At 43.9% G+C, this 13,063-nt stretch overlaps 1 protein-coding gene across 14 annotated transcripts in view; it reads left to right on the top strand.

Annotated features, from left to right (window-relative positions):
• Window positions 1-13,063, top strand: part of ZNF106 (zinc finger protein 106) — a 79,209-nt gene that overhangs the window by 45,650 nt on the left and 20,496 nt on the right. For 10 of the 14 annotated variants that reach the window (XM_005284616.5, XM_008169902.4, XM_065595327.1 and 7 more), the window contains 6 exons: window positions 2,803-3,592; window positions 4,215-4,270; window positions 5,462-5,607; window positions 9,372-9,506; window positions 11,060-11,176; window positions 12,668-12,859. In XM_005284616.5, the coding sequence (XP_005284673.1) occupies window positions 2,803-3,592; window positions 4,215-4,270; window positions 5,462-5,607; window positions 9,372-9,506; window positions 11,060-11,176; window positions 12,668-12,859 (1,436 nt within the window). Of the gene's footprint in view, window positions 1-2,802; window positions 3,593-4,214; window positions 4,271-4,386; window positions 4,533-5,461; window positions 5,608-9,371; window positions 9,507-11,059; window positions 11,177-12,667; window positions 12,860-13,063 lie in introns of those variants that run through there. The other 4 variants (XM_005284615.5, XM_065595336.1, XM_065595334.1 and 1 more) reach the window with 2 other exon arrangements.

The following is a 13,063-nucleotide window of genomic DNA, read 5'->3' on the forward strand; positions in this document are numbered from 1 at the left end:
AACTGCACCAAGGAAAAGGTCACATAAGACCAATTGAGATCACTCCAGGTCTTGAGGCCCCATACTCACCGACAATACCAACATGATGTATTACGTAAACTAGCAGGGGGAGCATGTTTCAGGTTGCTCTGCCTAGAGACAATCAATCTGTGGCAATTTTACATCAAGGAGGACATTACTCTGATAGATGTCCACTTCCGTGGAGTGCAGAATCATCTCATGGACCCAGTACTTTTCACTGAGTCATGAGTGGCACCTGAAGATGAGTGTCTTCCAGGTCATCTTCGCCGTGTAGGACATTCCCACAATTGAAAAGTTTGCCACAAGCGAAAACAGGAAATGTTGTGTGATCTGCTCAGGGGGCTCCCTCTCTGACACCTTATAGTGCAGCTGGCAGTCGACTCTTCTGTACATCTTTCCCCCAATCCTAGTCCATTCCCCAGGTTATCCTGAAGCCCAAGGCTGATGAGGCCAAGCTTATCCTCATAGCCCTGGCATGTCTGAGACAATGTTGTTTCTCCCACCTTCTCGCGCTATCGATTCAGCCTCTCATACCACTTCCTCCTCATCGCAACCTGCTCACTCAGAACCACGACTGCACTTGCCCTCCAATGCTCAACTCCCTGCATCTCGCAGCATGGCTGCTGCTTGGTTGAATGAAGAAGAGCGGTGTCCAGCAGCTGACCAAGAAGTCCTATTCATCAGTAGCAAATCCTCTCACAGGATAGCCTACTTAGCTAAGTGAAAGCGGTTTTTGGTGTGGTCCTTATCCTGAGGACTCCAACCAACGTGGACTTCTATTCAGGACATCTTGGAGTACCTGCTACGCCTCCAGAAATTTGGGCTTACACTCAGTTGACGGAGTGTATCTGGCCACAGTATCAGAGTTTCATCTCCCTATTCAGGGGAAATTGCTCTTCGCCAACGCTATGGTCATGAGATACCTAGAAAGGGCTTCTCTGTTTATTCCTTCCGGTGCAAGAACCAGTCCCCTTGTGGGACTTAAACACTGTTTTGGTGGCTCTAATGGGCCCTCCATTCGGGACCCTAGCATCCTGTCCACTGGGCCTCTTGTTTCAGAAAACTGAGTTCCTGGTTGCCATTATGCCTGCAAGGAGGGTGAGAGAGTTGCAGGCTCTGATGGCAGGGCCACCTTAAATGCAGTTCTCCAAAGACAAGGTAACTTTCCAACCACACCCAAAGTTTCTATCCATAGTGGCCTCTGTTTCATCTGAACCAGGTGATATATTCAGTGTTTTCTGCTTGTGCTCAGGTGGTTATAGCAAGGACTGCATAATCAGGGGACAGGACCCCTACTGGAGCCTCACTAGCAGCAGCTTCATCCACTCTTATTTTTCTTGCTCAATTCCCCATATCTGGAATGAGCTTTTATCTTAACCACATCTATCACTGAGTTATCCAATTTATCTACTAATTTCCGTATATACATAGGACAAAAGGGCTTGATAGCATACAGACTTGTGCTTTGCGTACTACAAAATTAATTCATATTCCACCAAGGGAGGTATGTTGTCAAGGCATCTGATCCCTTGAGAGTCTGAACATATTACACCAGCCAGTACTTGTCCTTTATTACACAGAGATAATGCCTCTGCCACAGAAGCCAATTCAGCATACCTGGCTGAATGAGTGTGTACTCAATGAGAAGCGCAGTCAGGAAAGTAACAAATACTTTCCTCATGGATTGTATTTTCTAAATGGACAACCAACCTAATTCTCAGTTACTGAGGGACGGTCTACACTCATTGATATATTTTGCTTTCCACAACCAAATCTCTGTACAACCTTTCTTGAGTGATGTACCCGAGTATTCGGATTCTAATATCTAAACTGTATTGTTAAATCTATTCACCTAAATTTGGGTTGTTGCTGATTATATACTCTATGTATCATATGACTTTTAAAAAACTAACTTTTTATTCGTGGATAATCTAAGCACCATACCCAGATGTACAGGCACTCTTTTCCCAACCTATGGGTTATATATTTTTTTAACATTAGCTTTAACATTTTTACATATGTACTGCACAGGTTCAGCCTGAATGGGGGGAGCCCAAACAGCAAATCCTGTGACTACAGTCCCTTTTTGGTGATAGAACGATCCCATAACGTATATATTGCCATATCCTCAGTGTACAGCCCTTCAGAATTTAAATTTATGTGCTGCATGTCGCATAAAAGGGTTAGGGCCCCCTTTTTAGAGAGAATTTCTCCAGGACATTGTGTGGAGTACCACAATTAATATTCCTGTTGGTAAGGGTGAGCGATGTTTGAGAGGACAGACTTCAGTTTGGTGGTCTTCCAGCAGCAAGGGCTACTAGCCTAGGTATAGACACTGTACCATTTTTGATTTTACCAGACAAACGATACTTTAAGGGAGTATGAGTAAGGTACAGTTTTATGCATCCCTACCCCACCAGGTATCTAAAAATATTAGAGCCCACTTGCTGTTGCAAGTGCACTTTGCTTCCGGGTAAGTTTGTTCTTAAGGTGAATTCCACTTGACATGCTAATGACACTTTTTTAAAAAGTGTCATTTCAAATTAAGGCCAATCAGCTATTAAGAAACAGACAAGGCTTGCATAACGAACGCAAGATGTATGCGTACTTCTTTCGGTATTAAGAAAACATTCTACTTTTAAACATACAGCTATGTTATGGATGTAAATTTTCAAATAGATTGTAATAATTCTTCCAGCTCATTATTAATAAACCAAGGGGTTCTTATGCATAAATATTAATTACTGCAGAGTGAACACATTGTTCATCTCTTTTCTTCAGTAGATATCAGCCAGAAAACTTCTGTGTATCCAGTTATCTCCGCAATCATGTCCTTGTCAGAGCTGACTACTTGTTTCCAACAGACTAATCAAGATGTTCACAAGTCTGCTACAGATAAGGGGCGGACCATAGTATCTGGGAACCCTTCCCCTTCACAATCACCATCTATTCTCAACAAACAAAAAGGAGCGATTGAAACCGTGACTGAAATCACTTTACCAGAACAGCGTAGCAGCTCCCTTGCAAATCAGTCTCTCTCTTTAGAAACACCTTTGGACAAAGATCCCAAACTACCAGCAGAACAGCCTGAGCATCCGGCAGAATCCACTCTGGTCTCTGCAGAGAACAAAGGAAAAAAGAGAAGGAAAAAGCTAAGGAAAAAGAAAACATTGCGAGCAGCCCATGTGCCTGAGAACAGTGACACAGAACAGGATGTTATTGACTCTAAACCTATTCGGAAAGTCAAGAGCGGGAAGGTGCCCACTGGGGGAAAGGTTACTACATCCACCCTTCTAAGACAGGAGGATGGGGGCACTCATGAAGTAGACAGGAACAAAGATGATAATGAGAGTGATGCCTCTCTGGAATTAGTAGAAACTGCAAACCCCCAGTTTGAGGTGGTGGCCATCAACTCATCAGAGTCAGGAGATGAGAAACCAGACAGCCCATCTAAGAGGGACACCATGAAATCCTCGGAGCAAACTTTAATGGAGGCATCTCGCTCTGGTTATGATGAAGTGAGCTCCACCAGTGAGATTGGCACAAATTATAGGGATGGCATCAATAGCAGGTAAGGTGGAAAGTGGGATTATAGTAGATCAGGACAGATTTCTCACGTAAAAAAGGTCTTCCAAAATTTTCATTCAATGGCCCTTTTTTCCTTGTGTGAAAAGCTTAAAACATGGGGAAGTGGGAGCAAATCTCATTCCTCAAGGCTTCCAGCACTGAAATGAGAAAAGATGAATATTTATGCCTATACATGCTGCTAGTTAAACCGTCTGAAACTCTTCTCCACAGTACTCCTGCACTGTTCCATACTAACTTCTGCAGTAACTAAAGTAAGGCCCCCTTCAGAGAGAAGTGCTGTTTTTTTGTTTCAAAAATAACAAGGAGTCTGGTGGCACCTTAAAGACTAACAGATTTATTTGGGCATAAGCTTTCGTGAGTTAAAACCTCACTTCTTTGTTTGTTTGTTTTTAAAGGAAAATTGCATAGGGCTGTTAGGAGTGAGTGCTTTCATAGCCCACAGAGGACTCCTATACTTTCCCTACAATACTACTGATAAAATATCCTATTTTGGAGTATCACTGAAGTTCTTTACTGAAGTACATTTCACTAGCTTTCCTGAATACCAACAAGCAAAGTCAAATCCCTCTACTCTTTTTTTTATTTTTTTTTTATTTATTTTACAGTATGGCTGAGACTCTCCCTTCTAGATCACCAATGAGATGTTCAAAGAACTCCTCAGGTATATTATTGGTGTGCTTTGCTACTTTAAATGGGTTTAGGGTATCTTCTGGAAATTTGAGTTAAAGTACAGTCCAAATGTGCTTTCAAAATATTGCTGTTCTTTTTGATCTTCAGAACTTAAGCTCAAAATAAGAGTGGAAGACACTGCATAACAATCGTCAGCATGGGTCACTTACCCTATTCCTCATCAGGTGCACTGTGCCTGTTTCCCTTCTGATCCACAGCCCCTCTTGGGTGGTGAGGTGAATTTTAGTAACTTGGGTAATGTAACTGTTTGGCTATGTAGAAAGTCCCTCTTCTGGGAATAAACTAGTCCAAATGCTAAAATACATACAAGGCCCTCCTTCCTCCCAGGGTTCAAACAGCTGCCTCGGTGGTCATAAGAGTTCACCAGTTCATGTCCCTGATTGCTGGGGTAAATACCAGATTTTGCCCCTCCCCTGAGTTCAGTAGTCTTTGCAGCTTCTTCTTAGGGTCCATTAGTCCTTTCAGTGCACATGTTGCTCACTCACCTGAGCTACAGCCACTGTCCTTAAATTGTGGAGAATGGCCAGCTCTAAGCCCAAGACTGCTCTGCTCCACTACTTTCCAGGGTCTTTCTGGAGATGTCTGTGTAGGCCTTTCCCCCAATCTCTTTAAACAGCCCTTTGCCATTCCCTACCCAGCTCCTTTTCCTGTTCCCACAGGGAACTATTTCCTGTCTCTCTTCTGATGAGCTTCCCCAGCAAGCTGTTCTATGCCCTGGATTTCTCTGCTGCTGGCCTTTCCAGGTCAAGCCCTGTTTCCAGCTTCATTTCCAGACCTCTTCTCTGGGCTATTTTGGAGACATTTCTCAGCACATCTTGCACCTTCTGGGCATCACCTCGTACTGAGAGAAGGCTGTCTGCTTTTATAGCTCATTAGGCAGTCACATGACCCCTTGGTCGTTCATGTGCTCCACCTGAGAACTACAACTCTTAGTCCCTGACTTTAAAGGGACTGAGGCCCCATAACAGGCATGCTGACCACCCCTGCTCTTAAAGGGCTAGAGGTCTGTTACATATTTTTTGATTTTATTTTACTTGTGGACATTTTTGCTAAAGGTGATGATAGTCAATAGTACGGACAGTCTTATTACTTATGCAAAGTTTGTGTGAATAAAACATTCAGATTGTTAAAACGCAAGCTTTAATAACTCTCCATTCTGCAGAAGTGTCTTCAGAGCCAGGTGAGGATGAAGAACCTACGGAGGGGAGCTTTGAGGGACACCAAGCTGCAGTGAATGCTATTCAGATATTTGGGAGTGTGCTTTACACCTGCTCAGCAGACAAAAGTGTCCGTGCCTACAATCTGGTTGTAAGTAGGGTCATCATGGAGACAATGTACTAGTAATAAATATTTTGCAGTCTTTAGTCCCTTTTTGTGTTTAGAAAAAATCTTCTTAAGGAATCATTTATAGCTTGTGGGGTTTTTTTGTTTGTTTGTTTTTTAACTCTATACACCAGGGATAGGCAACCTGTGGCGCGCGTGCCGAAGGCGGCACGCAAGCTGATTTTCAGTGGCACTCTCACTGCTTGGGTCCTGGCCACCGATCCGGGGAGCTCTGCATTTTAATTTAATTTGAAATTAAGTTTCTTAAACATTCTAAAAACCTTATTTACTTTACATACAATAGTTTAGTTATATATTATAGACTTAGAGAAAGAGACCTTTCTAAAAATGTTAAAATGTACGTGAAACCTTAAATTAGAGTGAATAAATGAAGACTCGGCACACCACTTCTGAAAGGTTGCCGACCCCTGCTATACACAAAGTTTGGGAACTCTAATAGTCCAAACTAACCCCATTAGGGCTTTTGTATGCTTGCTTTCAGCATGAGAATTAAGGCTTGGTGAAAGATTTTATGTAGAAAATGTTATTGAAGAGAAATTTGATATATTTTTCTCTTTAAAGAGAAGCTTGGTTTCCACTGCCTTTTTAAGGATGTCAGTTAGCTAGCAAGTACCATTCTAGACTAGAGGAAGTTCAGTCATTCCCTATTGCCCATTGGGATTGGAGAAGGTATATTATCCAAATGAGAATTGGTCTCTAATCCTTTCGCAGAGGCCTGAGTTTGTGACCGTGACCACCACAAAACCAACAAACCTTAAACAAAAAGCCTTCTTTACATTTCTTATAGGATATATTTTTAGTGGGGAGATCTACTGAAATACTGACTGACCATAGCTTAATATAGTCCTGTTGCTATTACACAATTCTTATGAATGATAAGTAATCAGAGTTCAAGAAAACTGCCAAAGATGCAAAACTATATAGGTAGTGCATTCAGACACATAAAAAGGCATAACATTTTAAAGTAAAATCACACCACCAAGGATCTTCAGATCTTGTTCTTTAATCCAGTGAATTAATAATACTTGATAATAGTTTGTTTTCATCCATAGATCTCCAAAGTGCTTTACAAGAATGGGACTAGACCAGTGGTCTCCAACCTTTTTATGCCCAAGATCACTTTTTGAATTTAAGGGCAACCTAGGATCTACCCCACCCCTTCCCCGAGGCCCTGTCCCTTTCCCAAGCCCCGCCCCACTCATTCCATCTCTTTCCCCCCCCCCCCCTTCTGTCACTCGCTCTCCCCCACCCTCACGCACTTTCACCGGGCTGGAGTTAGGGGGGTTGGGTTTGGGAGGGGGTGCGGGCTCTGGGCTGAGCCTGGGGCAGGGGGTTGGGGTGCAGGAAAGGGTGAGGGGTGCAAGCTCTGGGAGGGAGTTTGGGTGCAGGAGGGGGCTCTGGACTGGGGCAGAGTGTTGGGGTGCAGGAGGCGGTACAGGGTGCTAGCTCTGGGAGGGGGGTCAGGGCTGGGGTTTGGGGGTGCAGGAGGGGGTTCGGGTGCTGGCTCCAGGAGAGGGCTAAGGGCTGGGGGTTGTGGTGTGGCCTCCCGCCGGGCAGCACTTAGCTCCAACGGCTCCTGGCCTGTGGTGCAGCGCGGCTGCCACTAAGGCAGACTCCCTGCCTACCTTGGCCCCATGCCACTCCTGGAAAGGGCCAACGTGCCCCTGTGGCCCCTGGGAGGGGAATGAGGGGGGCGGCGGCATGTGGCTCTGCATGCTGCCCCTCTCTGCAAGCACTGCCCTCGCAACTCCCATTGGCCACAGCTCCCCATTCACGGCCAATGGGAGCTGCAGGGGCGGTGCTTACAGGCAGGAGCAGTGTGTTGTGGGAGACCTCTGCCCCTTCCCGGGCCGCGCTGGCCGCTTCTGGGAGCGGGCTGGGGCAGGTGGGGAGCCTGTCTTAACGGCAGCCCCACTGCAAAGCCGGAGATCGCGATCGATCGGTTGTTGACCACTGAACTAGACCTTTGGTTTCCTGATTCCTGGTGCTCTGGACCAGTGGTTCTCAACCTTTCCCAACTACTATACCCCTTTCAGGAGTCTGAAGCCTGAGCTCTGCTGCCCGGGGCTCAAGCATGTAACTTAGTTTCACGGGGTCCCCTGTGGCATGGGGCCCCGGCTAATTGCCCTGTTTGCTACCTCCTAATGCTGGCCCTGTACTTGCAACCTCTCCTATACCCATCCTACAACCCCCCTGGGGATTGTGACCTCTAGGTTGAGAAACACTGATCTAGATGAGTTGATGTACCCCCTGGAAGACCTCTGTGTTCCCCCAGGGGTATGCATACCCCTGGTTGAGTATCACTGCTTTGAACTATGCTGCCTTTCTAGACTTTTTAGCCTGACAGTACTTACACAGTATAGATTGTGCAAGTGTGCTGGGATTTCTGTGGGACTAGAATTACAAGAGAATTACAAGAGTGTATTGTTTATTATGAAATCTGGATAAAAATCTGGTGTCCCTCATTACATCTTTCTTGTGCTGAAATAAACACCACTGTAACAGGAAATGTATGGGGGGGGTTGTGAGGCATCTTGCTACCACCTGCCCTGAGCATGAGGAAACCTTGTGTTTTCCTGTCAAGGTCAGCTCCCCAGCTCTTCCAGCCACAGACAGCACAAGCATTCTCTTCTCAGCTGATGCAGACTCTGCCATCCCTTTGCAGGTTAGCAATAGATCTACTCCAACCCCTAGGTGTCGCCCTGCAGTCCTCAGCCCGTTAATCACTGGACCCTCACATAATTACCAGATCCTCTGCTCCCAAAGGAATAGTACACCCCAGTTTACCAGTTGCAATCTGGATCACAGTTCCACTAAACACCTCACACTTAATTCTTGTTTTCACTATAAAAAAATTAAGTTTATTTAACAAAGAATAGAGATTTGAGAAGAAGCAAGTAGGGTTAGTGGACCCAAAGGTTTACATATAAAATAAAATCATAACACTTAATTCTAGAGCCTAAACATATTTAACAAGAGGGCATCTTGTTAAATAAGGTACTGTTTATCCAAAGTTGTTGTCACCGCATTTTTCAACTAGGGTGGCTGAGACTCTCCTTTCATGAGACCAAACCCATTGGCAGCTCGTCTTCCCAGATGAAGGATGCCAGGGCATCTTTCTGCACACACACATATATTGGAACAGTCCTTTTTGTTTTTTTTGTTTTTTTACCGGGAAACCGGTTTCCCTCCCTTGCTGTTTACCTTTTCCTGTTAATTTCTTCTCTTGAAGTCCCTTCACTCTCTTCATTAGCATTTGATTCAGTATCCAAATATACTTCCAGTGTAAGACGCACAATTAACTATGCTCAGGCAGGGATATAAGTATCTGCTACCTCCTTTCTGGAGGAATCTGTCTTAAGATATGCCACCTCTGAGTGATCTGCCTTTACCTCCAGGCTTTGTGTGTGTGTATATAGGAAGTTATCTCCTTATATATTATCTGCACATACATTTTGCAAAGATTATGATGATCAGTATGATGCAGGCTTTCAGTAGGGATCTCACATGACATTCTTTGGTGAACTGCCACACCCAGGGAATCTCTGTAACCCTTATGCACCCCGTGCCCCCTGCCAGCTAGCATCAAGAGTTCCTTGGGTCACAGAATTCTGTTGCTTTACTGGGATCTGAGAGTATGTGTAGGTTTGTGTAAACATTAGGTAGAGGGAGAAAAATTAACCTATATTGTAGTCTACATGTTAACAGACTTTGTGTTCTACTTTTAGAACAGGAAATGTGTGGGTGTCTTTGAAGGACACACTTCCAAAGTGAACTGTCTCCTGGTTACTCAAACAAGTGGGAAGAATGCAGCCCTCTACACTGGCTCTAGTGACCACACAATCAACTGTTACAATATCAAGGTACTCATAAACATGATATTAATGAGTTAAACTTTGCACCTTTGTGTGAGAATCTCAAGGGGCTTTTCAAATATAAATGAACCAAATCTTTCAAGTCCCCATGAGCTATATGATATCCCTATTCTACACATGATGAAACAAAGTGACCTGCCCAAAGTCACAGATCAAGTTAACGGCAGAAACAGAAATATAACTCAGTTATCTTCTGACTCCCAGTTCTGTGTTTAAACAGTGTATGTGTTGTGATACAAGATTTGAACAGTATGAGTTGGTATGGTCAAAGTAACTGGTAAGTTATTCAAATTATCCCAAACAAGTGCCAATAAAAACTTATTACCACATTATCATATTTTGTGTGCTACATATTTTATAGATACTACTTTAGAAATGTTTGAGTTTAAAAACAGGTACAGTTTTTGGTATTCTTTTACTTTTTAAAGTCAAGTTCTTTGATGCAGTGAGTCTTAACTGTACAGGCTTTCAGTTGTTAGATCAGTATCTTACGTTGTGGAAGGGCTGTATACTATTTGACGTCAGGTTTATTTCCCAAATAAATTGTGAGATGTCAGGTGGTCCAGGACAAACCTTTTGTAGGCTTCTGGCTAATGTAATTGAGGGAAAGGTTGCACATTCCCTGGAGGGCATTCTAAATGTTTGGAATATTAATAGTCCTGGCCAAAGATGAATTAGTGGGCTAGGTGCAGGTGAGCTAGTCAAAGGGGATAAATTGTATTTATCATGCATTTGGATAAATTCTGATATATTGTTTCTATGACTGACCCAGTATTCTTCAAAGTTCCTGTATCTGTTTTACAATAACTTTATAATGGCTGGTTCCTGAACAATTTCACTGTGCTGCCCAATTCTACTGGCCGGTTTTTGAATTCAGTAGGCTCTTTGCTCAGGCATAGAGGGTAATGGCAAGTTAAATGAGGTAAGCAGAGGTAATTGAGGTGGAAGACAACCACTTGGAAGTGCACATCTCAGTTAACTTATTGTATTTTTTTCTGACTTTCTCAGTAGTCTATGAAAAGTGCATTTCACTTGGGAGTATAGGCAATACAGCTCTCATGGGAGTCAACGGTGTTCTGAGGGGATGAAGCTGAGCTTCTCATACCAGAGGCAAAGGAGCAAGTTGGAAGAGAGCTGCTTAATGTGGCCTCTGTCAGGGATCAATGAAAGGAAGGTCTGTCCTGCTGAAATTGAGAGTCAGGGTGGTTCTTGACCTTGAAGGATTATGGAGTAGATGCCTGCTTCCTATGGACAAATTGTTTTGGGTCACTGATCTATATGGAAAGATAATACCAGCTGGGTATCATTCATGTCACTCCCCCCATGGGGAAGTGCTAAGCTAATGCCAGTTGAGTTGGGGTGGGAGTGAGCTCTTGGAACAAGAGCTTCACATGGGCAGAAGAACTTTTCCATTACTGGAGAGAAGCAACACAATTCATAGGCAAGACAAATGACTCATTTCAATGTTTCCCAGTTATCTAAAAATAGTCTCCCAATTTTTCCACTAATGACAAAAGCGGTAAGTATTTGTTTCTTGTCAGACCAGGGAGTGCATGGAGCAATTGAAATTGGAAGACCGGGTGCTCTGTCTGCATAGTAGATGGCGAATCCTGTATGCAGGCCTGGCAAATGGCAATGTGGTCACTTTCACCATAAAGGTCAGTGTATTTGAAAACTGGAATGTCAACCCATTTTGAAACAGTTTTTTAGCAGGTATCATTCTCTTTTCTTCCCACTCCCATTTCCAATTCCATTTTGTCTCTTGAATAGCAAGAATATTCATAACTATTGCATATCAAGATAGTAGTTAAGTCATTTTCTGTTTCGGATTTATATGTCCCTGGATGAACTTTCTCCCCTTCACCTCCTTCCAGCTACCCCATGTGTGCTCACAGGAATTCCCCTGCCTACCGCAAGGTTCCCTGGAACTGAACTTTTGTGGTTGATAAAGGCTTAATGGCACTTGCTTCTCTGTATGCTATGACTCCTCACTAAAACATGAATGGGGTCACTGCAGAGTGTACGAGATACAAACCTAGGAGAGAGGTATCCAAACAGGCCTCTTGTTTAACAGAAAACTAACCTTAAGGCCACAGAATGTTTTAAATAAAAACACAAACTTATCTCATTATTTGCTTAGATCCGGAGCCACATGCGACTCTTCAGAAGTTAGTATGCGGCTCCTTGTATAGGCACCAACTCCGGGGCTGGAGCTACAGGTGCCAACTTTCCAATGTGCCAGGGGGTGCTCACTGCTCAACCCCTGGCTCTGCCAAGGGCCCTGTCCCCACTCCACCCCTTCCCACCCCCTCCTCAGCCTGCAGTGCCCTTGCTCCTCCCCCTACCCCCCCCCCAGCCTCCTGCACGCCACAAAACAGCTGATTGGGAGGTACGGGGAGGGAAGGGGAGGTGCTGATTGGCGGAGCTGCTGGTGGGTGGGAGGCGCTGGGAGCGGGGGGTGGGGAGGGGAGCTGATGGGGGAGGAGCTGTTGATGTATTACTGTGGCTCTTTGGCAAGGTACATTGGTAAATTCTGGCTCCTTCTGAGGGTCAGGTTGGCCACCCCTGGCTTAGATTGACTCCAGGCTCATTGCTCAAAACTATCCTAGCAAAATAAGCTCATATTTTAAGGAGATCTAAAAAGAGGGCTTGTTCTGAGAGCTCAAGAGCAGAAGTATCATGCCAGTGAACCTCAAATTATTTTCACACTAAATGTGAAGAAACATACTTCATAATCATGTGGTACTTAATGAATAATGAAATATCTAAGTTCACATACCTCATCTAGCAATTCTGTTCTTCTACCACTGAAGAATAAAGACTATTTCTTTCTACTGGTCAAATTGTAAGCGCAGCTCACTGGAAAGAGGCTAAATGAATTTGTAATGCAAAACAAACTCAGTTATGATAAATTAGGAATACTTGTTTAGGGGTTCTCAGAGGGAACGAAGAATTCGCTTTAGATTTTTAGATTACATTTTAATCTTAAACAGTATTCCATCAGTAGTGGTAGTTGCACCTTTTTGTCTTTTTAGGTATGTAGAAGAGTAATATCAGATATATCTTCAGTCTGAGGAATCATATCCTTGAAGAAGGATGGACTCAGTGATCTACATTCCTTTCAATCTTTTGACTTCTTTATTTTGCAGAACAACAAGCAAATTGATACCTTTGAATGTCATGGCCCTAGAGCAGTCAGCTGTCTAGCCACAGCTCAGGAAGGAGCACGCAAGTTGTTGGTAGTGGGGTCCTATGACTGTACCATCAGTGTGCGGGATGCTCGAAATGGACTGCTTCTCCGAACTCTTGAAGGTCATAGCAAAACAATACTCTGTATGAAGGCAAGTACCTTGGGAAGTAACAGTTTTTGACAAATGATGTAATCACTATATGTTAAGGAGACTATTTACTTCCGTCTGATATTTCAGGTACTTTAGCATTTTGATATTCCCATAGACGGGTTCTCAACCTTTTTCTTTCTGAGGCCCCCCTCCTCCCCCCAACATGCTATAAAAATTCCGCACCCCACGTGTGCCACAACAGCT

The sequence above is a fragment of the Chrysemys picta genome, chromosome 4 (assembly GCF_011386835.1).
Source record: "Chrysemys picta bellii isolate R12L10 chromosome 4, ASM1138683v2, whole genome shotgun sequence".
NCBI lineage: Eukaryota > Metazoa > Chordata > Testudines > Emydidae > Chrysemys > Chrysemys picta.